Here is a 26,361-nt window from a genome sequence, read left to right on the forward strand (position 1 = left end):
ATAACTGGCAAATATGATACTGTACAACAACAAAAACAGAAAACTGTGTAACATAAATTTAAATGAGTAACACAAAAGGTAAACAATCTGGCTGAGACTTAATAGTTGTTACTGACTTCCTATAGGCCCAGAGAAATAACTTGATGTATGTCATCCTCAACCTAAGATTAAATTTCTGATACCAAATTTCCCTATTCTACCATTTTCTTGGTAATGGGGTGATTGTATTCTGACATTAAAAGGACATTTGCCAGTATATTTTCCTCTTATAATTGGTATCCTTTAGAAAACAAAGTTAGGTATTCTCACATAAAATCAAAGAAAAGAAAAACAAAATGTAGGTTCTAATACGAAAGATGCCCCCTCGTCAGCTGAATTTCCTACAATCTGCGTTACTATACGTCACTAAGGTATCATAAGACCAACAGAGCTAGAAATCCAGTAAGTCTCTTCGTAAGCGGTAAGTATAAAAAGCACCAGGATTACTTAGCCTCACATTTGCTGAATATAAAATTTTTCTCCTTAGATATATTCAAACTATAAACCATTCTTCACTTGTTGTAGATATATGTGTGTTGTTTGTTTTTTTAAATAAACCACAGAAAAGTTTTACACAAAGAATTACTTCTGAGCAAAAAACAGACTGTTCCAGTCTTTGGTAAGACATTCAGACCATTTATCCTAACATAGCACTAATACAATATAAAGATACCAGCGTCTTACATTAAATCTGTGTTTGAACTGACTGACTGACCTGCTTGGTGGGAGTCCAGTCTTGAACAGAGAAGGAGGAGATGTAAACTCAGCTTTTGTAGATGGAAGTACAGTTTCTTTCTCTGAATTTCCAGTTCTTCCTTGCTGTACCTTAAAAAGAAGGGTTATTAGTTTATTTAATAGAACAAACATAATGCTTAAGATATTATATCTTTAAGATTTGATGCAAAGATATAAAGAATATTTTGTTGTTGAATTACTTACTAAAATTAACAAATATTCAATTAAAATTAAATAGAAAGCACCAAATATGAATTACGGGATCCAAGTGTTCTCACTATTAAAAATTTCAAATTCATATCACTGCCACTAATAAATCTAATGAACTATATATAATTTTTAGAACTTTCATAGATACTCGACAGATCACCACAAATAAATCTTACGGTTATCAACTTCAGAGTTCACGAAAGGCTGGGAAGATAAAGAGTTTTCCCCCATCTGTTTAGACTAACCTTATCTAACACAACAACCAGTAGTCATTTTAGCCATTCTGACTCCTGCATTTCCATCCTTTCCCTACTATGTTTCCCATAACCTTCAAGAAAACCACTAACCTGCTCAATTAGCAGACCTAGAAACTTACAATCAGACATCTCTTGACCCCTTAATACCTCTTCCTCCCTCTTTGATTTAAATTTAATACCAGGTTACTAACTTACATCATAATTTCTCCCAGATTTGCCCATCCCTCTGCTCCAACATCTTCTGAAGGTCTAGTCATAGTTTTTTAGACTGGTGAAATATTTTCATTTATACTATTACTTTTCTACACACCTTCCTGTCTTAAAATAGTCATCTATTTATTAAATTTAAAGAAAGTTCAAGTTGTTTTGGTCGCCATGAGTCAGAATCCACTCATGGGCAACAAGTTCAGGGTTTTGGGTTTGCTTAATTCAAGTTATCCTATGCTTGAAAACATCACATTGTATTTTATGTCCTATTTAAATTCTACTGCACCTAACTACTTGCCTTGGTAACGTAAAGGCAAAAAGCATCTCAGACACCTTGACCCTAACAGATGTAAATCACTGACTGAGTATTAGAAGCCATCTACCTCCTAAATAGTCATTAATAGGAAAAAAACAAAAATGGGGAAAAACCTTACACACTTGAACATTACAGTCTGATCTTTTATTAATAGTACGCATACTGATTAGCCTTTCTTAAGATTTTAGTCTATGTTTAAAATGCACTGATCCCAATAGTAGGAATATAAGTAGAGGTGATAAACAATTGACAGATAAAGTTGATGAATCTGACAGGAGAAATAAATGATTTACTCACCATTTATTAAGTATCTAAATATTTACAGATGAAGATCAAAGAGCACAGCCTTCGGTACAGACTGCATCTCAATGTAAAGAAAACAAAAATCCTCACCACTGGACCAATAAACAACATTCTTATCAATGTAGAAAAGAGTGCAAGTGTCAAGGACTTCCTTTTTCTTGGATCAACTATCAACACTCATGGAAGCAGCAGTCAAGAAATCAAACGATGTATTTCATTAGACAAATCTGCTGCACAAGACCTCTTTAAAGTGTTGAAGAGCAAAGATGTCAGCTTGAAGACTAAAGGGTGCCTGACCCAAGCTATGGTATTTTTTCAATAACCTCATATGCATGTGAAAGCTGGACAGTGAATAAGGGAGACCAAAGAAGAATGGATCCTTTTGAGTTATGGTGTTGGAGGAGAATACTGAAAGTGTCATGTGTTGCCAAAAGAACCAACAGATCTGTGTTGGAAGAAGTGCATGCAGCCAGAGTGCTCCTTGGAGGCCAGGATGGCCAAACTTCATCTCTCATACTTTGGACATATTATCAGGCGGGACCAGTCACTGGAGAAGGATATCATGTTTGGTAAGGTGGAGGGTCAGAGAAAAAGAGGAAGAACCCAGTGAGATGGATTGGAAAAGTGGCAGCATCAATGGGCTCAAGCGTGACAACAATTGTGAGGTTGGCCCAGGATCGGACAGCGTTTTGTTCTGTTGTACACAGGATGGCTATGAGTCAGTACCGACTCGATGGCACCTAACACCAAACAACATAATGTATTAGATGCTAAGACAACAATGAAAAACAAAACAGAGTCCCATGCCTTGGGAAAAGACAGACACAAACATTAAGAGGAACACAAGGATAAGTAAAAAAAATATTGCTACAAATCATAGAACCCTTCCTGAGATACAGTAAGGTCAAAAGAGAAGTAACTATTTGACAATCCTCTCATAGGTCTACACTCTTCTGAAAGGGGTGTTTTCCCATCTCTATAACCTGTCGTAGGAGTCCTAGTGTGGCACTGTGGGTTAATGAACCAGACTGCAAAGCCATCTGAACTGCAAAGTTGGTGTTCAAGCTCACCAGCTGCTCCTTGGAAACCCTATACAGGGTCGCTATGGGTCGGAACCAATTCTATGACACTTAACAACAACAACATAACCCCTCCAAGCAGTTTTGGTGTGATGTTATAAAATAAGCAAGATAGACCAATAGGTCAACTTGAACCTCAAGGTTGATGATTCAAACTCACCAGCCACTCTGCCCGGAAACCCTCTATAAGGTCACTATGAGTAGGAACTGATTAGAGGACACTTAATAACAACAACCGTTCCAAGAAAAATTCTGTGTTTCAATTTACACCATGTCAAAATACTTAAGGGTCTCAAAACATGTTCCTTGTCAATGTTCTTTGAGTCTCAGGTACAAAAAAGAAGTCTGAAAGGGCAAGATCAAGGCTGGAGGGTGGATGGAGTGAGGGTTTCCAATGAGTTTCTTGGAGGCAACTCTTGCTTTCCTCAAATAATACGCAGGTGCATTGCTATTATGGAAAAAAATTGCTCAGCCACATTTTCCTGACCTTTTCCACACTAATGCCAGTTTCAGATTTTTTAAAACTGCTTCATAATAAGCCCTCATAATCATCCTGAGTCATTTGAAAAGATCTATCAAGATTTCCCTTTTGAAGTCTCCAAAAACAGTCTCCATCACCTTCTGAGCCAACTAATGTCTTAGTAACTTGCCCAAGCAATCTCCTCATAAGACACTGTTTTGATTGCATCTTGTTCTTTGGATCCTGTTAGTAAATTTAAGACTTATCCCTAATTATGTGAAATTAGTCAATTACAGAAGGACAACTACTGTTTATGACCACTTTTGTAAAAAGTTAACAAAATATTTTCTTGCTAAATAAAACCATTTTTATGATGGCTACAGTGTGGGGGGAGAATTAGTTATGGGCTAGAGAGCAGACACATGTTAACATGGGTGATAGGGCAAGCAATATAAAAGAGGGAAGTTGGCAAAAGAAAGATGAAGGTAGAGGGGACACAGGGAGGAATACAAAAGTTAAAGGAAATAAAATATCCTCCCTGCGTAAATACTGTTAACTGATGGTACCCGGAGGAAATTCCAATAATTGTAATGAAGCAAAGTGTATGATTTGTTCAATGTAAAACTGATGATCTGCTCTGTTTGAACTGCTGCGAACTGCAAAATCCGCAGTTCGAAACTACCAGCTGTTCCGCGGGAGAAAGATGAGGCTTTCTGCTCCCGTAAAATTTACAACCTCGGAAACCCTGTACAGGATCGCTATGAGTCGGAACTGACTCCATGGCACATAACAACAGCAACAACAACAACATGCTGTTTAGGCATAAATAACAACAAACAATACCTTGCAGTCCAGTGCAAAACCACAGTGCCACAATAAGACTCCACAGTTAACAATAAAAGGTTTTTTGAAAAAAAAAAAAAAAAACCCAAAACCACAAGTTCAATGTTATAACCATCACACCTAACTGCACTATACTTTTTGACACAGCAAAGAATTAAAAAGTGGAAGAAAGGAGACTGGGGATGGGAAGCGAACGAATGAATATGAAATAGTAAGGGGGCACAAAAAGGTAAGAAAAAGTGCCAGGAAGGCAGGGCAATTTTTAAACATGTGACAATTGCTTGCTTCTCCTAACACAGTACTTAAGTCATTCCACTATGTCTTATATCAAACTATTTAAAAACCCTGGTCATTCTAGCAACCCTCCTTATCTTCATTCACTTAATGTTTACTTTCAAATACTGCATTCAGGATTACATATACTCAAAAATCTGTAAATATTATTTCACATAATCTTTTTGAGAAATGTCTATAATAGAATCATTTTATAAACAAACCGTAAAAATGATCAGACCTTACATCTAAAAAATCTATCTTGCCTAAAGTCCACAATTTCAAGAAGCTGAGTATTTACTCACATTATGCTTTAACTGTGCCAAAAGGTTACTTCACTTTCTAAATTTCATTCAACTGCCAATCATAACATTGTTTACAAAAATTTAAACAAACAACACCTAAATATTTCAATACACAACATGTTAAATTATTTGTGGTACTGCCAAATAACAGATTATATAACTATTTTAAATGGTATTTATAAAAAAAGTTTTAGCCAAGGAAAGCATTCACTACATGTTAAAGTGAAGAAAAGAACTGTATAAAATAGATAATCATAATTTTGTTTAAACTCACAGGCTTTGGGATAAATATCCAAAATTTAAGACTTTGATACCATATAAGAAAAACTGGTACCTAACTGAGCAGACCAAAGGAAGTTGAGTTCAAAGTTAGCAATGGAAATCAAAGAATCAAGAGGACTGAAAAAGGTAGAGAGACTGGCAATTACAGCCACCGGAACATTTGAATTAGAGTTCTGGTGTAGTACCATAGCGTAGTGGTTACGAATCGGGCTGCGAACCTTAGGGTCAGCAGTTCGAAACTACCAGCCGCTCCGCGGGAGAAAGATGAGGCTTTCTACTCCCGTAAAGATTTACACCCTCGGAAACCCTGTACAGGGTCGCTATGGGTCGGACCCGACTCGATGGCACTTAACAACAACAACAACAACAACCATAGGATAAGCACTTGATCTCAAGGTCTGTTTGAACCACAAGGTCAGCAGTTCAAATTTACCAGTCACTCCTTGGAAACCCTATTCGGGGTCGCTGGGTCAGAAATGACTTAACTGCACCCAACAACAACATATACCCTTTAAAACACATTTCTTTGAGAAAATAAGATTTGCCTAACAGAAGGAAGAAAAAAGAAAAATAAAACCTACTGATACTGACCTTAGAGATTCTGAATAAAGCTGAGTCCTACAATAAAGCACAAGAGTCCTAATGGTATGGTGGGTTCCATGCTAGACCTCTAACCGTAAGTCAGCAGTTTGAGTCTACCAGGTAAGGAAAAAAGAACTTTTTCTGCTCTTGCAAAGATTTACAACCTTGAAAACCTTAAACAGGATCATAATGAGGCAGGAAAAAAATCAATGGCCCACAGCCAGTCTTCCAACCATAGCAAAGACTAAAGCGCCCTGGTGGTGCAGTGGTTACGTGCACGCCACTTAGCTGAAAGTTCACTGGTTTAAACCCCCAGAGACTCCACAGAAGAAAAGACCTGACAATCTACTCCAATAAGATTCCAAAAAAGAAGTACACCTACTGCCATCAAAACAATTCCAACTCAGTGGCCCTGTATAGGACTTCTGAGGCTGTAAATCTTTATAGGAACTGAAAACTGCACAACAGCTAATACGTTTGTACTGCTGATCTTGTTGTTAGCAGTCCAGTGTGTATCCTACAGAGCCATCAGACTTTCCTTCCTATATTATTATAGCCATGGAAACCCTAGGAGGCAGTTTTACTTTGTCATATACGGTCACTGAGTCAGAATCAACTCAGTGGCACAAAACAGCAACAATTCCATGAGGTTTAAGGAGCACTGGTGGCAAATTATTAAGCACTTCGCTGCTAACAGAAAGGTTGGTGGTTCAAACCCACCTGACATTTTCACAGAACAAACCTGTAAAGTGCAAAAAAAAAAAAAAAACCCCTATGGGGCAATTCTACTGTATCACAGAGTCACTAAGAATCGAAATTACCTCAAAACCACAGAACAGTAACACAGTAAAAACTAGTCAACAAGTGCCATTCACAAGCACTCCAATCAACTTTTCAGTGACCCACTCTACATATAAGTGAGTAGTCAAAGACAAGTAGACATTTGAGAAAATCCAGTATGAAGTCAAAATAACAAATGTGAAATATCAAGTTTGTTCAACTTTTATTATATCACCAAAAAGAAAAAGAAAAAAAAAAAATCAACATGGGGAAAATACGGTATTCGAGGCTAAGAAAACCTAAGGCAAACTAACAACAACAACAAAGCAAACCTTTCATTACTATTATCTGAGAAACAAGGGGGGGATACATTACTGCATACAAGAAACAAGATGAGAACAAACAAGATGGTGGATCAGGTGGAAGTGCAGTGAGAAGCTCCATCAGCAACAACACAAAACAGCGGACCAAGAAGTCACAGGGGATGGTGCCAGAACATACAAAAGAATATTTAGAAGGTTGGAAGGCTTACAGCTAGGGGAATTTGTAGCAGAACTAAGAAATCCAGTGCTTTTTCATTCAAGACACTCAGCTGCTCCTGGAGCCGCCATCTTGGGTGAGACCAAGCAGGGGAAGGATCAGAGCAGTAAGAGATGCTGACAGAACTGCAGAGATAAAGGGGTGGACATACTTTTTTTTTTTAACTATTTATTGGTCTCTCGCTAGCTGTGCACCTCCATTCTGGTGACAAGAGGGGGTGCCTGAGCAAGTGGACACCCCATCCCCACCACTGGAGGGTGCCTACTACACATGCACACAGATTTCCTCGAAATTTAAAAGTGACAGTTTCCACTTAAAACCAAACGGCAATGCAAAACGACCACAGCCAGCCCTGAACTGTTCATCATTAGGAAAAAGGCCTGAACGGGGATTGTGGAGCGAGACAGGCAGACATAAAAGGAAATAGGCTGAAAATTAAATTCTGAGTTGCACCACAACAACTAACAGTGGCATCTTGAAATTTCTCAGGAAGAAGAGTGAAAAGGGAAGCCCAGCTCCTGATCACATGTACCTAGAGGCAATCAGAAAGCATAAAAATACCAAAATACATACCATCTAAGTTTTAAGGCCACAGATAAACCCTGAATATGCCCCCAAAACAGAAGCACATGACCATATCTGCACATGTCTAGAAACGAGATAAAGTGACTGAGGCAAATGAGCTGGAAGTTGACCTACACTCCAAACTGGAAGTTGGGCAGGCTTTGGAAATGCCTAAGAAGGGATTCAGAAAAATTATTATAAAATGCATCAAAACACAATACAATGGAGTTGAGAAAAATAAGGAAGAATTCAGAAACGTGCTACAAGAACAATCAAATAAGATAGATACAGCACTGGAAAAAATTCAAAACTTACAGAGAGAGGTCTAAACGATTCACAATAGAATATCAGAAATGAACAACATATACTGAAAGGTGTAGAATTGAAGAGATAGAAGCCAGAACTAGTGAGCTAGAAGATAAATCTCTCAACACTAATAAAATAGAAGAGCAAGCAGAAAAAAGGATTAAAAAAATCTGAAGAAGGACTAAGATTCATATTGGACAACATGAAGAGGAATAACTTAAGAATTATCAGCATTCTGGAACAGGAAAAATCACACAAGTCCACAGAAGAGATACTTGAAGAGATTTTGGAAGAAAATTTTCCTAACATCTTGTAAAGTGAAAAGATAGGCATTCAAGAAGTTCAACACACACCAGGAAGGATAGACCCTAAAAGACAATCACCAAGACATGAGAATCAAGCCCTCCAAAATTCAAAGATAATGCAAGAATCCTGAAAGCAGCTAGGGAAAAGAGAAGTGTACCATACAAAGGCAAGCAAATCAGATTAAGCTCGGATCTCTCACCATAAATCATTCAGGCAACAAGGCAATGTGGAGACATATATAAAAGCCTGAAAGAAAAACAACTGCCAACCAAGAGTCCATTATCAAGCAAAGCTGTTAAATACTATGATGTAATCAAAACATTGCAGGATAAACAGAATCTAAGGGATTTTGCCAAACCCAACCCTATTATGAAAAACATCCTGAAGTAAGTTCAATACACTGAGAACCAACAAGAACAGACACCCAGAGAATGGCATAACTGGTAGTATCACCCTGAACTCAACTGACAAATGGAAGAGTCAAAAACAGAATAAAATTATAAGAACAGAGGATCTGGGAGGTCAGTCTATATCAAAACAATTACAATGTGAAAGAAGGTAAACACAGAGGAAAAGAGATGCAGGTGGTGAGAAGGTCAGGTAGATTACAGGATAAAATAGACTGTCTTAAATAGAAGGAAGAGTTCATGGAATATAAGGTAACCACAACAGTGAGGTTGGGATGGCGGGCTTAGTTCGGGTGTTGGGAGGGCAATACAAGAAGGGGGAGGAGGCAGAAGAACAAGATAGATAGGGGTACACTGTGACAGTTTTCCATGGCCTAAGTGGGACAGAGGTAAATAGTGATGCATGCTCAACCTTCGAAATACAGGGCTCTGTGATACAGGGATCTAGGCATAGTTTGAAGAGGGTAAATAATACTAAAATGTTTGATTGTCTTATGAATATTGGTTTCCCTTGCCCCTATTGTAAAGTAAGATACTTGAGTGGGATAGAAAGGAATGTTTGGAAACATGATTACAGAATACCTAAAAGGGGTTCTAGATCTTGCCCAGTGAAAGAGACCTGTTGCAAAGCCTTTGCAGAGTATAGGGCCTTAGGGGGAATTCAGAGTCCCGTCTAGAACTTTATGAGGTGGAACATTCCAACTAGCAAGGACGAGCAGACCAGCCTGGAACAGCTAGAGCAACAGAAGATACATTTCCAAAGACAGATCACCAGGAAAAACCCAAAACAAAAATGTCAGGATGACTGGCGACTACGGGAATAAGCAAGCTGTTCGCCAGTAAGCCACCAATGCAAGCGATCAAGTTCCTTCCGGACAAACTCCCCCATAAGATTGAAACTCATAGGGAACACACAAACAGGCACGTAAGCTTGCTGGTGACCACATTGGTCGATTGTAGGGTGGAAGAGGGGGAAAGGCAGCAATGAAGAAATGGGCTGAGTTCAACCACAGTCCATTAACTCCCGTTGACTAGAGATGGAGAGGAGAGGAAGGAGAGGAGAGGAAGGGCTGCTTGGTCTAAAACGTGGTGATACCTGGTGACACTTGAGCCCAGGGGCAAGGACATAGTCACAGAGGACTAGAGCTGAGAGTGAAGCATCCAGCTGATATGAAGTGAGGGGAGATGCACAGGAACACCCAAACTTGCAGACAGTACCCATGTGACCTAGCCTCGATACCTTGATAACCAGAACTCAACTAGAGAAAGATTACCAAAAAATTTTTTTTGATAAAGGAAGCAAGTGTACATTGGTAAAATTCAATGAACCTGACCAATACTCACGGAAGTAGTAACTCTAAATACCAACAGAGAGAAAAGGAGTCTTCACATCAAATATCAATGCTATCTCCTCTATACACCGGGTAGATAGGGATAGGTAACTTAGACATTGGCTACCTAAAATGAGGTGATAAAGGCACCAAGTGACTGGCTTACAAGGTTTCAAGAGGAAGTTTATTTAGTTAAGAGTATCGGGGGGAAGAAATAGTCCCCACTGAATAGCTTTCATCTTGTCTACTTGGGTCTGGTGAAAAGAGATGGGGATAAGATTATTATTGTTATCATGACTAATTGCGACTGTCACAATGGTAAAGGTAGAGAAGTTTAATAACAAAAGCGGGTGAGTATTTAATCTTACAGTCTGAAAACAGAGGACCCTAGGACCATCAAGGGAAAAGAGCACGGGCAGAATGCAGGACCTTTTCCAGAGAAGCAAGAAGCTCTGGTAGCCTAGTGGTTACGAATCGGGCTGTGAAACACAAAGTCAGCAGTTCGAAACTACCAGCTGTTCCGTGGGACAGAGATGAGGCTTTCTGCTGCCGTAAAGATTTACAGCCTCGGAAACCCTGTGCAGGGTTGTTACGAGTCGGAACTGACTCCACGGCACATAACAACAACAACATCCAGAGAAGCAGTGACACCAGAGACGGAGGCAGAGATTCGGTCATGGAGAAGGGGAGCAGCTGAGGACTCTAGATTCATGGGAAGAGAGAGACTAGGAGCTGGTAGCCAGGAGGCAGACTTGCAGAATGTGTCCTTTGGAGGTATAAATTATTATATATGCCTGAATGGCTTTTGTTTTTTTTAAAGCTAAAGTGAATAGAGAGAAATACTGTTAACTGATAGTACATGGAGGGGGTTATAATCATTGCAATGAAACAAGGTGTATGATTTGTTGAATATAAAACTGATGATCTGCCCTGTAAACAAACTTTCACTCAATCCACAATAAAAACCTTAAAAACAAAAGAAACAAGAATCAGATGTGACTGTTACATAATGAAGAAAAAGGAAAAATAGGCTCTTGGAAACTAAAAACATAATAGCAGAAATGCTAAAGAAAAAGGTATTAAGAATGAAGAAATATCACAGAAGAGAAAGAGATGGGAAATGAAAGAGAATAGATAAGAAAACCAAAGTCTGTTGTGGTTGTTGTGTGCCTCTGAGTTGATTCTAACTCACAGCAACCCTAGATAGAGCTAATAAAAGCAGCTGATGGGTTTGAACTGCTGGCTTGGAAGTTAGCGGAACAATGCTTATCCTATAGCATCACACCAGAACCCTGTATCTCAGGGGTGGGGAACCTTTTTTCCGCTAAAATTTATAATTATCATTCACAGGACACACAAAATTATGACCTTAAAAATTAACATGCTAAATTATTTTCCAAGACTAAGACTCAAGGGAAATATACGCTTTGACTGACAATCACACACGTCACCCAGAAGGGGAAGTGACCGAAGAACATCAATGAAGTGGCAAGCTAAGCCCTACATTGCTCAGCAAACTACTGTGAACCCGAGTGGAGACCTGGTCGGACAGTAGCGAGGCAACATCTGGGGACTCATGGGCTCAGAGTCAATGACACAGCCACAGAGGTCTAGAGTAGAGAGCGGGGAAGCCAGGCAATAAAAAGAGGACAGACAGATGTTAAGAACATCCACACTTGCAGATGATACCCATTTGACCAGACTTCAATGACTAGATAAACAGAGCTCAATCCGAAGAAGAAGAAAGAAGAGGAAAAAAAGCGTCATCTGATGCAATTCGATAAACAGGACCTACATTTATGAATGCAGTAGGCTCAAAAGAGGAAACAAATCCTTGCTGCAAAACTATTCCCACCCCCTCCACACAAAGGTTAGACAAGGATGGACAACTTGGACATTGGCTACCCAAAATGAGGGGAGGGGTACAAAGGCAAGAAGTGACTGGCTTATAAGCTTTCAAGAGGGAACCTAGATCCAAAGGGCGTGGAGGAAGGTAGAGTCTCCAGTGAATAGTGTCCAGCCTGACCAGGAAGGACTGATGAAATGAAATACAAATGGGTCTCTTGTGATGCAATTGTGAATGATTGTTATCAGGACTGATTGTGAGGGTTGGAAATCTAAAGATGGACTTTTTGTAGCAAAGAGGGGAATGATTAACTTTTCAGTCTAGGAGCGAAAGACCCTGGGACCATAGATGGAGAAGAGCGAAGAGTGGAATCCTACCCAGAGAGGCAGTGGGGCCTGAGATGGAGGCAGAGAAGACGACGTCAAGAGATGGTGTGGCTGGGGACTCGGGATCAGGAGATGGAAAGGAGCTGAGGACTGTGGTTGGGCGGGGGGCGATGCAGGCTTACAGAGTACACGCCTTGGTTGAGTGAGAATGCATGGACGGGATGGTAACTATGCCAATGAAATGATGGATAATGGAATGAATGTAAAGCTGATGTTCTCCCATGTAGACTATCACACAATTCACAATAAAACATTAAAAAAAAAATTAACCTGCTAGAAACATCACCATAGAAAACTTGTAAGTCCGTCTTCTGCCTATAACTGATTGGAACACCTAAAATGGGGCTACAACATGCCCAGTGAAGGAGGCTCCCTGCAATATATAAGACTATAGGTAGAAGCCTGAACCATAACCAGATCTCCAGAGATGGGAAATTTCCACTTAAAAGGACAAGCAGACCAGCCTGGAATGGCTAGAAGAATAGAAGAAACTTCTTGAAAGAAAGACCTACAGGAAAAATACAAAACAATAGAGGCAAACAGACTGTTACTACAAGAACAAACAAGTTGCTTGCCCAGGAAACATCAAGGCAAGTGATCGGGTACCCTTCAGTGCAAACCCCCTTCCAAGACTAAAGCTCAATGGGAATACATGCTCTGATTGGTGACCACGCTCGTCACCAATAAGGGGAAGTGAGGGAAAACCAACAATGACGTGGCGAGCTAAGCCCTACAATATGGAGAGTGAAGCATTCAGCTGATAAAAAGAGACAGCATATGCACAAGAACACCCACACTTGCACATAATACCCAGTTGACCTGACTTCAATGACTAGATGATCAGAGTTCAACCAGAACAAGAAAGAAGAGGAAAAAAAGAGTAATCTGATGCAATTTGATGAACTTTGACCTACACCTATGGAAGCAGTAGGTCAAAAGAGGTAACAAATTCTTATAGCCAGAATCATTCCCATCCCCCTCCACACACAGAGTAGACAGGGATGGGCAACTTGGACATTGGCTACCCAAAATGAGGGGGCAGGGCTACAAAGGCAAAAAGTGACTGGCTTACAAGCTTTCAAGAGGGAACCTAGAGACAGGGGGCCTGGAGGAAGGCAGAATCTCCAGTGAGTAGCATCCAATCTGCCTAGGTGGAGTTGATGAAATGAAATGCAGATAGGTTTCTTGTGATACAATAGTGAATAATTGTTATCAGGACTGATTGTGAAGGTTGGAAATGTAAAGGTAGACATTTTATAGCAAGGAAGGAAGTGATTAACTTTTCAGTCTAGGAGCAGAGGTCCCTAGGACCATCAACGGAGAAGAGCCGAGAGCAGGACGCTACCCAGAGTAACAGTGATGCCTGAGATGGAGACAGAAACAATGACGTGGAGCGATGGAGCAGCTGGGGGCTTTAGATCCAGAGAGGGAGAGCGACTGTGTGCTAAAGACTGGGGGTGGGGGGAATGATAGTGTAGGGGGCAGGCTTGCAGGGTATACCCTTTGGTTGGTTGATGATGCATAGAGGGGATTGTAACCATGGCAATGATTCGATGTACGACAGAATGAATATAAAACTAATGTTCTCCCATGTAAACGATCACATAATTCACAATAAAACACTAAAAAAAATTTTTTTAATTAAAAAAATAAATAAATAATTAACCTGCTAAAAAGATGGAGTCAGCCTAAGTGCCCAACATTGGAAGAATAGATAGACAAACTGTGGTACATACACACAATGGAATACTATGCTACCCTGAAGAATAACAAGGAAGCTGCAAGCCACCACATAACATGGATGAACCTTGAAGACATTATGCTGAGTGAAATTAAGTCACAAAAGGAGAAATACTGCATAGGACAATATTGTAAAAATTTAAGAAAAAGTACCCACACTAATAGGGGGAAAAAATTTCTTTGTTGGTTACCGGGGTGTAGCAATGGGAGGGAGGGGAAGGTGGAGCACAAGGTCGGGAACAAGACACAAGATAGTTTGAGTACTGGGGGTGGCAGAAAGGAGAGGTAAATGGTAGAACAAAGCAGATGGGAGAGCATGCAGGCAGGTTTGCATGGGCTAAGTGGGACAGAGGTAAATAGTGATGTATGAGCAACCTTGGACCAACAGCGTTCTGGGAAACAGGGATTGAGGCATGGTTTGAATGGGTAAAAGAGGGGAAATAATGTTAAGATGCTTGGCTGTCTTTTGAATCTTGGTTTACCTTTCCTACTACTTTAAAATAAGACACCTGAGGGGGAGAGAAAGGAATAGTCAGAAACATCACCATAGAAATCTTGTAAGCCTATAACTGATTGGAATACCTAGAATGGGGCTAGAAATTGCCCAGTGACAGAGGTTTCCTGTGGAGCCTTTGCACTGCATAAGACCATAGGTGGAAACCAGATCCCCATCCAGAATTTTCTGAGGTGGGAAATTGCCACTTGAATGGACAAGCAGACCAGCTTGGAGATGCTAGAAGAACAGAAGACACTTCTTGAAAGAAAGACCAGCAGGAAAAATCAAAAACAATAATAGCAGTCTGACTGACTACTATAAGAACAAGCAAGTTGTTTGCTGGGAAGACATCAGGGCAAACGCCCTTCCAAGACTTAAAGGAGAATACACAACAGGCATATGGTCAATAATAGCAGTCTGACTGACTACTATAAGAACAAGCAAGTTGTTCGCTGGGAAGACATCAGGGCAAACGCCCTTCCAAGACTGACATTAAAGGAGAATACACAACAGGCATATGGTCTGCTGGTGAGTATGTAGGTCTACCGATAAGGGGAAGTGGGGGGAAAACAGCAATGAAGTTGTGAGCTAAGTGTGACTACATTCAACAGACTCCTGTGAACCCGGGTTGAGACCTGGTTGGCAAGCAGTATGGCGAAACCTAGGGACTCCTGGGCCCAGGAACAGGGACATGGCCATAGAAGACTACAGCGGATAGTGAAGTGTCGAGCTGATATGAAGTGAGGGGAGATGTACAAGAACACCCATATCTGCAGATAACACCCATTTGACCTGGCTTCAATGGCTGGATGATCAGAACTCCACTAGAGGAAGAAAGAAGAGGGGGGAAAAAAGGGTAATCTGCTACAATTTGATGAATTTGACCTATACTAAAGGAGCTCTGGTAGCGTAGTGGTTACGAATCGGGCTGCGAACCTTAAGGTCAGCGGTTCGAAACTACCAGCCGCTCCGCGGGAGAAAGATGAGGCTTTCTACTCCCGTAAGGATTTACACCCTCGGAAACCCTGTACAGGGTCGCTATGGGTCGGAACCGACTCGACGGCACTTAACAACAACAACAATGGATGTAGGCTCACAAGAGGGAACGAATGTTTACAGCTAGGATCATTACCACCCTTTAGGTACACAGGGTTGACAGGGATGGGCAACTTAAGACATTGGCTACCCAAAATGGGTGGGGTGGGGTGGGGAGGTGCTACAAAGGCACAAAGTGACTGGCTTATAAGCTTTCAAGAGGGAGTCTAGTTCCAGACGGGGCTGGGGAAGTTAGAATCTCCACTGAATGGCAATCTGTTGGGAAGGGGCTAATGAAAGGAGATGAGGTAAGACTCTTGTGGTACAATAGTGAATAACTGCTATCAGGACTGACTGTGAGAGTCAGAAATGTAAAGATAAATGTTTTGTAACAAAAGCAGGTGAGTGATTGATTTTGCAGTCCAGGAGTGGAGGTCCCTGAGACCATTAAGTGAGAAGAGCGGAGTGCGGGACCATACCCAGAGAAGCAGTGAAGTCAGAAATGGGGGCAGAGGAGATGACATGGGCACATAGAGCAGTTGGAGACACTAGACTCAAGGATGGAGACGGGCTGTGTGCTGACAGCTGGGGGCAGGCCTGTGGGGGGTATCCTTTGGTTGTTTGATGATGTATGGAGAAGATTGTGACCATTGCAATGAAGCGAAATACAAAGGGATAAATGTAAAACTGATGTTCTCCCATGTAAACTATCATGTAATTTACAATAAAAACTAAAAAAAAAAAAAAGAGGGAGCCTAGTTTCAGAGACTACGAAGGAAGGTAGAATCTCCACTGACTGGTTTCCAACCTGTCTGGAGGGGGATGGTGAAAGGAGATGGGGATAAGACTCTTGTGGTCTAATAGTGAATAATTGCTGTCAGGACTGATTGTGAATGTTGCAAATGTAAAGGTGGATGTTTTATAACAAAAGGAGGGAGTGGTTGATTTTGCAGTCAAGGAGCAGAGGACCCTGGGGACCATCAAGGGAGAAGAGCAGAGTGTGCGACCCTATCCAGAGAAGCAGTGACACTAGAGATGGAGGCAGAGAAAAAGACATGGAGAGGAGTGGCTGGGGACCCTGGACTTGGGGAGAGAGAGGGGCTGTGTACTCAAGGCCAGGGGAGACAGGCTTGCGGGTGTACCCTTTGGTTGTTTAAATGGTTGTATTTTCCTGAGTGCTTCGGTGTATACCGCCCTCCTCAAAAAAAAACAAGGGAATAGAAGCAAATGCTGTTGAATGATGATGCATGTAGGGGATTGTAATCATTGCAATGAAACAAGATACGCTAGAATGAATGTAAAGCTGATGTTCTCCCATGTAAACTATCACCCAATTCACAATAAAAACTTAAAATAGCCTGCTATATTTGATCCAACATTAGTAAACTCAGCCCTAATGTAATAGCGAGGAGTCCTGGTGTGGGGCTGTGGGTTAATGTGCCGCACTTTAAGATCAGTTTGAACCGTTGGGTTCAAATTCATCAAACGCTCCTCGGAAATGGTACACAAAGTTGATAAAGGTTGGAACCAATTCGACAGCACTTAACAACAACAACAATGTGATGGCTAGACTCCTACTGTGATTCTGTAGGATCAACACTAGACTGTGAACCACAAGCTCAGCAGTTCAAAATCACCACCAGCTGCTACTTGGAAACCCTATGGTGGTTATGTGCCGTGGAGTCAGTTCCAATTCATAGCGACCCTGTACAGTGTTTCTGAGGCTGTAAATCTTTACGGTAGCAGAAAGCCTCATCTTTCTCCCACGGAACAGCTGGTAGTTTTGAACTGCTGACCTTGAGGTTCACAGCCCAACTCGTAACCACTACGCTACCAGAGCTCCATGGAAACTGGGTCGTTATGAGTCAAAAACGATTCGTCAGCACTTAACAACATGATGACTGGAACTGCAGTTGCCTTGACAGGACCAGACCAAATGATTTTGCAGGCCTATGTAGCCCACAGGAATCCTGGTGTGGTTCTGCAGGTTAATGCACTGTACTGTAAGATCAGTCTGAACTGCAAGGTTGGTGGTTCAAGCTCACCAGCCACTCCTCAGAAACCCTATGCAGTATCATGATGAGTCTTACCAACTCGACAGCACATATGAACAACATGTGGCCCAAGGCCGGAGGCTCTCTACCCATGCTATATCTGAACAAGAAGTCCTTGATACAATGGATGAAAATAGACACATAGTTGTGAAAGCTGATGACATTAATGCCATAGTTCTCATATCTACAGAGGGGGGAAAAATCATCTATGTATAAGCACACATACACGGATACAGAAAATTTTAAGGAAGGCCGTGGTCAACTTTTTCTTACACACACGTTAGTTACCTTTTGTGACTAGTTACTCTTCTACCCTTCATCCCAAATTATGTAACTACTCAATTGTTTTTGTACCTAATTGGGTGGTTTTAGTTTAATATTTATTAAATTTCACCTTTTACTTTGTTAGAAAAAAAAGAAAACCTTGATTATATTATTATCTCAATAATGACAATTATTTAAGCACTTAGGATAAGCATGTAGGGGTTCATCTGCACTATTCTACTTCATTGTATACTTGAAATTTGACTTAATAGCTAAATAAAATGCTATAATGAATAAGTTAATGGGTTGTCTCTCACTTAAGATGAAAAAAAATTACCTTACCAGTATATCTGAAAGAACTTAAATTCTGATTCTTAAATCAGTTCTGTACTCTACTCACCTTATTAACTCAAGGCCCTCATTCATTTCATTACTGTAAAACTAAAGCAGCTTTATATTTGGTCTCTGATTCCCTTCTTTCCCCCTTTCATTCTTAGGTCTACCTTCTGACAGTTTCTGTTCCAGAAGGCAGATTTGGACACACAATTATGCTCAAGAACTTTTCAATGGCTTCCTATTTCCTACACAAATGTCTACAGGTCATTGTTATCACCTCTCCCCTACATCATTATGCACCTCAACTTTCTTATCAAGATGTTTTTGTTCATATTGCTCTCTCTGCCTATGTTCTCCATTCTCCACTCATACTAATGAAAATCATTCTCTTCGTTCGAATATCAACTCCCATTTGACTCATTCTTGACTCTGGAATGTGGGATGATCTTCTTTTTTCTTAACTCCCCACTGTACTTTATCAATGCCAACAACACAACATTCATATTGTTGCTCAATGCCATAGTAGTCCTGGTGTGGTACTGCAGGATAATGCACAGGATACCTCAAGGCCGGTTTGAACTGCAAGGTCGGTAGTTCAAACTCACCAGCCACTCCCTGGAAACCCTTTATAAAGGTTGCTGTGAGTCAGAACCACAGCACTTACCAACGATAATAAGTGCTGTCGAGTTGGTTCTAACTCAGAGCAACCCTGTATGGGGTTTCCACAGAGAGGTCGGTGGGTTTAAGATGCATACCTTGGGGGTTAGCAGCCCACTGCTTATCCTACAGTGTCACACCAAGACTCCAATATGTTGCTGGTGCTTTTGTTAGGTGTTATCTATCCAATTGGCTCTGATTCATAGCGACCCTGTATAAATAGGGTCTCCAAGGAGCGGTGGTAGGTATGACTGTCCACCTTGTAGTTAGCAGTCCAGTGTTGATCTTATAGCACCACATCAGGACTTTTTACATGCAAATGTCCATGTACCTACTTGGATCATGAGCTCCTTAAATACAAAGATCCTGTCTTACCACAGCATCTAGCACAGTGCCAGGCACATTACAAGTACCCAAAAACATCAAGAAAACTGGGGGAAGTTTTGTTTTTGCTTTCTCTCTCTTAGCCTATCTTAACAATTCAAGTTTAAACCTTTAATAGTCCATATCAATTAGGAGTTCATGATAAATGGTGGGTAAGTGGACATAAGGCTTGCATTTTCTTTTTCCAACCACACCATACTTTGTTACCAGAATCAAGTCACTTCACTTTTCAGTGTTTCCTGCTCACAAATACGCAACAACACCTCAAAGTCATCTTCCCTGTCTTCTAGGTATTCTAAACTTGAAGCATACTATACAAAGCCAACTCTCCTGTACTACTTTCCAAAAAGAATGTTGATTCAATAAAGCCGACTTTCTTAATAATCTTTTCATCTGTTATCTGTTCATTTAAAATATACATTTCTTTGCTCAAGTTGTTTCCTAGACCTAAACTTTTTCTTTTACTCTCCATATTTTAAAAGTTCTGATTAAAGTAGTATATGCTTTCTACTATTACATTAAACTTTAGAAATTAAAAAGTACAGGTCAAGAAAACAACTATGGCAAAGAAATGTATATTTTAAATGAATAAATGGGGATGAAAGGATTACTTAAGAAAATTAGCCATACTGGATATATAAACATTCAATGTCATTTTAATCCCAAAATAATCAACTCTCATTTTTCCAAATTTTATGGAAATTGTCTAAAATATTCTGCCACTTAATAATACCTAGCAGTCTTCATAAACTTTTTTATTCCAAAGAATTGTAGCATTATAGATAGTAAAAAGCATCTAATAATTCTCAATAAAACAATCACATAGAAATTGATACATGAATATTTCTTAAATTTATCTAAGGTAGCAAAAATACTTTTCTGAAATTCAAACGTAAATTTAACTGCAGCCAGAAAATGCCAAATTAAATCAATAAAATAGCATCCAACAGACCACAACATACAAAGAAAAAAGTGTTACACACATTAATGGTATAAACAACATCTTATTATCTAACCATTTCTGTAACTTATGAATATTTAAGCATATATTCAAAGCAAGAAATTTCACCAGACCTCACCTATCAAATTTATGCCCTTATTCATTGAGAATCAAATAAACATGATGAAAGCATTCAGTGACCTCCCTTCATATGACCAAATACAACTTAAAAATAATTTTTCAATAGACCGTGGATATAAAAAGCCCATTCATGATGGCTCTCTTCAATGAGACCAATTCCTAGGAGTTTTTTGGTTTTGTTTTTGATTTTGGTTAGGTTTTAAAAGTCTAGAGCAAAATGATAAATTATAAAGACCAGGCAGTTCATAAAGGAAGCGTTTGTTTCTGTTAAAAGAAAAGAAACACAACACTGCAAAATATTTCACCATCAAGATAACTTTTCTATCCATTATAATCAGTAGCAATATAAGGGTGCTTCAAAAGTCTGTGAAAAAACAGAATTAGAAGATAATGGATTTTTTTCATAAACAATTTGAAGCCCACTCATATATTCAATGCCTAAAAATATAGGACCTCAAAGCACCTGATGACCATTTAAAATAGAACAGACATTATCACGCACGTTTGAAACAGTAACAGCAGAACAAGAACCAAATACTTACCCAAAGTTGGAAGTAAATTAAAATGAAATTCTCTATACAGAACTGTGTCCAGCAGAGCGGTTACATCTGCGGATATAGCACATGCATTGCATAAGGCAGTATTTTGATGGACAGGACTACAGTCCCAAAGGGGGCACAGAGGTCTATGTCCAGCCCACAAAGTTCCCTGAGTATATAACACAATTTCAAAGCCACTCACAATCTTCATCCCAGAGGTGATCAATACAAGAATCAGATACTAGGATAAAGAGAGAGCATACAACCAAAGAAGGCAAACAAATCAGATTTTAAAATAGATTTGAGGGTTTCTGGATATTAATAGATGTATGAAAATATAGTATTTTTCTTTGGACCAAGTGTCTGATCATACCATGGAGTGGAGAAGCTAAAAGTCAGACTTGATATTCAAACGTTGCTACCAAACGTCAAACCCCTCACATAAACCTAGTGCTTATAAGCATTTAATTTTAAAAAATCAGAGATTTTCTTCTATATGTTGAATTCTTAAAGAGACTCTCTGAGAATGCTTAAGACTCTTGAAACAGCTTAAACAGTGAGATATTATACTAGTGACTTTGGTGCCATGCAAATTATAAGCAATATGTCATATTCCTTAAATTTAAAAAAAAAGAAAATTAAAAAAAAAAATCCCTCACATTGCTAATAAAGATTATAACAATGATCTATAATGAGAGTTTTGCCTAGCGCCTTAACATTGTCTAACCAGCAAGAAGCGAACATATACTGAGACTCAAAATAAAATCACAACATAAAGCAAGAAGAGTTTTACTTGGCATTTGTTAGTATAATAGGCTATAAATTCACATGCTTGCAAAAGTGGAGATAAAACAACAATCAGCAAATTTGTAAGTCACCAGGAAGCTGAAGGTTTGGAAAAAAGGTAGCTATTTCCACTTTAATTTTGTCACTTGAATAGTGGTATGTGAGCAGACTCAAGAACAAAATATGAGAGCAACCAAGGATAATTTACTAAAATTCACCTTAAAAAGATTGAATCTGCCATCTTGGATCTCTGCACCTGGTGTAACTTCCATAGTACAGTCTTCGGCCTAAGTTAAATAACATATTCCCCATTAAGATACCACATCATTTAAATAGGCCATATATAGACAAACTAGCTGTGGCTAGTCTGTAACTTGAAACTAAGAACATCAGATAATTATTAATATGAAACTCTGAAAGGAAAGGAAGGGAAAACAAATAAATATGGCAAAGAGAATGGAATTTTTAAACTATCATTTAGCATTTAACCACCTTTTTTAAGGAAACAGTTTGGGGGGAGGGTATCAAAATGGACAATGGAAAAGACAGGGGTATTATGGAATATTTACTAATTACCGTAATTTTATTTGTAGTAGAGGTAACTGGTATAACTTCAAGTCCCATTCGTATCCTCTTTTGTTTTTCACAGTAAGCTTTCCAAGTATCTTCATTAAATCCGTAATTAAAATAATCAGAGAGATCAGCACCTAAACACAAAACAAATTATATAAATATTCCAACCATTTATGCAGTATGTAAACATAATTATGAAAATCTCAACTTAGAATCTTCTGTCCTACTACTCTAATTCTACTAGTTCTCAAAATTATCACCATAAGATTTTAATTTTTTGATCACTCAATTCTCTTTAGAAATGATTATGAAATAATAAAATAATATGCAAATCAACATTTATAGTAATGTTAGGTCACCAGATTTAATAGTAAGTACACTCTGGTAGCGTAGTGGTTATGAGTTGGGCTGCCAACCTCAAGGTAAGCAGTTTGAAACTACCAGCAGGTCCGCGGGAGATAGATGAGGCATTCTGCTCCCGTAAAGATTTACAGCCTTGGAAACCCTGTACTTAATTAACAACAATTGTTACTTATTTGCTTAAGACAACAAAATTACATTACAAAATATTGTTAGGTGATGCTCAAATAATACTTTTCTAAGTACTGTTCATATTAGAAAAAAAAATTTAAACAAATACAATCCATGAAAGTATCACCTGGTTTCCGCCATGGTTTATCTTCAAAGGAATCCAAATCTACCTCCAAAAGTGGAACTCCATTAATACTTCCAGGTGCATCAAGGTCAACCCCTTTGACTTTTGTTCCTATGTTACAAAATGGAGATTTAGCTACATTAGCAAGAGACTAGGAGATACAATACACAAACAAAAACATAAGTAACTTTAATAGTCCTGGTACTAAGAAATGGCATGAGTTCCAAACAATGCATTAATACTAACCATGAAAGAAAGTATGTATTAACATTTATAGTTATATTGAATATACTGAACTAAGATATACTCAATATACAGATCAGAGAATATCTCTGGGAAGCCTGAGCCAGAGGCTGTCTACTCTTGTAAAAATTTAGTTTTGTAAACCCTATAATACAGGATTGTTATGGGTCAGAATCTACTTGATGGCAGTAGGTTTGAATATGGTTTGGGTGCCAACAGAAAGTTGCTATTGTCTATGTTTTAAATCACGATTTTAATACAGCAGAAGAGCTAAGAAAGAATTTTACATTTTTAAATAACTGTAAAGCCAACAACAGAAAATGTGACCAGCCTGGAACAGCTAGAGCAACAGAAGATACATCTTCAAAGAAAGATAAGTAGGAAAAACCCAAAACAAGCCAGTTGTTCGGGAAGCCATCAAGGCAAGCAATCGGGTCCCTTCAGGACAAACCCCTCCCCTCCAAGACTGAAACTCAAAGGGTACACTTGAGCAGACATATAAGCTTGCAGGTGACCACATTGGTCTACTGGTGAGTGCAAGAGGGAGTAAGGCAGCAGTGAAGAAATGGGCTGAGTTCAACCATGTTCCATGGACTCCCGTTGACCTAGAGATGACAGAGAGAAGGGCTGGCTGGTCCAAAATGTGGTGAGACCTGGGGACTCCTGAGCCCATGGACAAGGACACAGCCACAGAAGGCTAAAGCTGAGAATGAAGCATCCAGCTGATATGAAGTAAGGGGAGATGCACAAAAAATGCCCCAAATTGCAGACAGTACCCATTTGACCTACCCTCAATGCCTTGATAATCAGAACTCGACTAAAAAATAAAAAAATAACTTTTGATAAAGGAAACGAGGATAAATTGCTGCAGTTTGATGAACTTGTCACATACTTATGCATGTTGTTGTTATGTGCCGTGGAGTCAGTTCCTTTCATAACGACCCTGTACAGGGTTTTCGAGGCTGTATATCTTTACGGGAGCAGAAAGTAGTAGCTCAAAATACCAACTGAGAGGGAAGGAGTCTTCACATCAAGTATCAATCCTAACCCCTCTGTATACATGGCAGATAGGGAAGGGCAACTTAGACATTGGCTACCTAAAATGAGGGGGTGATAAAGGCACGAAGTGACTGGCTTACAAGTTCTCAAGAGGGAGTTTAGTTTAAGAATGCAGGGGGGGCAGATAGCGAGTCCCCACTGAACAGTTTTCATCTTGTGTAGAAAATATCTGAAAGGATCAACATGTAGCCTAAATTCTTCAGATGATCTATAATTTCGGGTGGAATATTTACAAGGCCATTATCTTGGGTATCGAATTTGTTTTAATTTTCTTCAGCTTCAGCCTGAATGTGCGTATGAGCAATTGATGGTCTGCCCCTGGCCTTGTTTTGGCTGATGATATGGAGCTCTTCCACCATCTCTTCAGACAGGTATGGTCGATTTGATTTCTGTGTATTGCACCTGATGAGGTCCAGTATGTTTTTTATGTTGTTTAAAAAACGTATTTCAATGAACAAGTCATTGGTCTTGCAAAACTTAATCATGGGAGCTCCAACACCATTTCTATCACCAAGTGATACTTCCAACTACTGATCCTTCCTCTTTGTTTCCAACCTGTACATTCCAATCACTTGTAATTATCAATACATCTTGATTGTGTTGATAATTACATGTTTGATCAATTTCAGACTGTAGAAGTTTGTAGAATTCTTCAATATCATCATTATTGTCTTTAGTGGCTGGTGCGTAAATTTGAGTAACATTGGGATTAACTGGTCTTCCTTTAGGTGTATGGATATTATCCTGTCACAGACAGTGTTGTACTTCAAGGCAGATCTTGGTATATTTTTTGATGGTGAACGTGATGCCATTCCTCTTTAATCTGTCATTGCCAGCATAGTAAACCATGTGATTGTCAGATTCAGAATGGCCAATACAGATCCATTTCAGCTAGGATATGGATGCTTATGTGTTCCATTTCATTTTTGACAATTTCCAATGTTTCTAGACTCATACTTTTGTACATTCTACGTTCCAATTATTAATGGATGTTTACAACTCTTTCTTTTCATTTTGAGTTGTGCCCCATGAGCAAATGAAGGTACCAAGGGCTTTACTTCATTTACGTCATCACAGTCAACTCTACCTTGAGGAGGCAGCTCTTCCCCAGTCACATTTAGAGTGCCTTCCAATCTAAGAGTCTCATATTCCAGCAATGTATCTGACAATATTCTGGTGTTCTTCATTGTATTTCAATAATCAATAATCTGGTGCACACGGTGTTCCACTGCTATCCATAAGGTTTTCAGTGATTAAATATCTGGAAGCAGTCTGTCTCTCCTTTTTCCTAGTCTGTCTTCATCTGGAAGCTCAACTGAAACCTGCCCACTGTGGGTACCCCTGCTGGTATTTAAAATACCCGTGGCATAGCTTCCATAATCACAGCAAGACACAAGCCACCACAATACAATAAACTATCAGATGAGTAGTGAATTCGATGCATTAGACACTAAAGACTGAAGACCAGAAGAGTTGTGGGATGACATCAAGAACATCATACAGGAAGAGAGCAAAAGGTCATTAGAAGGAAAAGATCAAAATGAATTTGAAATTTGCTCTCCATTATAGAGATGCAAAAGCAAATAGAAGCAGGAGGTTGTTGTTGTTGTTGTTGTCAGGAGCCATCAAGTCAGAACCGACTCACAGCGACCCCATGCACAGCAGACCGAAACAATGTCCGATCCTGGGCCAACCTCATTACCACTGCCACACCTGAGTCCATCAACGATGCCACCTGGCCGATCCATCTTTTTGGGGGGTTTCCTCTTTTTTTCTGACCCTCCACCTTAGCCAGCATGACATCCTTCTCCAACGATTGTTTCCGCCGGACAATATGTCCAAAGTAGGAGAGACGAAGCTTAGCCATCCTGGCCTCCAAGGAGCACTCTGGCTGCACGTCTTCCAAAACAGATCTATTGTTTCTTTTGGCAGTCCATGGCACTTCCAGTATTCTCCTCCAACACCACAACTCAAAGGCATCAATTCTTCTATGATCTTCCTTACTCACTGTCCAGCTTTCGCATCCATATGAGGCTATTGAAAACACAATGGCCTGGGTCAGGCGCACCTTAGTCCTCAAGCTGACATCTCTGTTCTTCAAT

At 39.6% G+C, this 26,361-nt stretch overlaps 1 protein-coding gene across 1 annotated transcript in view; it reads right to left on the reverse strand.

Annotated features, from left to right (window-relative positions):
* Positions 1-26,361, reverse strand: part of FIP1L1 (factor interacting with PAPOLA and CPSF1) — a 127,480-nt gene that overhangs the window by 84,875 nt on the left and 16,244 nt on the right. Inside the window, 4 exon segments of the mRNA XM_006868064.1 lie at positions 755-864; positions 21,948-22,016; positions 22,306-22,436; positions 22,961-23,068. Coding sequence (XP_006868126.1) covers positions 755-864; positions 21,948-22,016; positions 22,306-22,436; positions 22,961-23,068 — 418 coding nt within the window.

This window comes from Chrysochloris asiatica, unplaced genomic scaffold, assembly GCF_000296735.1.
Source record: "Chrysochloris asiatica unplaced genomic scaffold, ChrAsi1.0 scaffold00115, whole genome shotgun sequence".
NCBI classification, from domain to species: Eukaryota; Metazoa; Chordata; class Mammalia; order Afrosoricida; family Chrysochloridae; genus Chrysochloris; species Chrysochloris asiatica.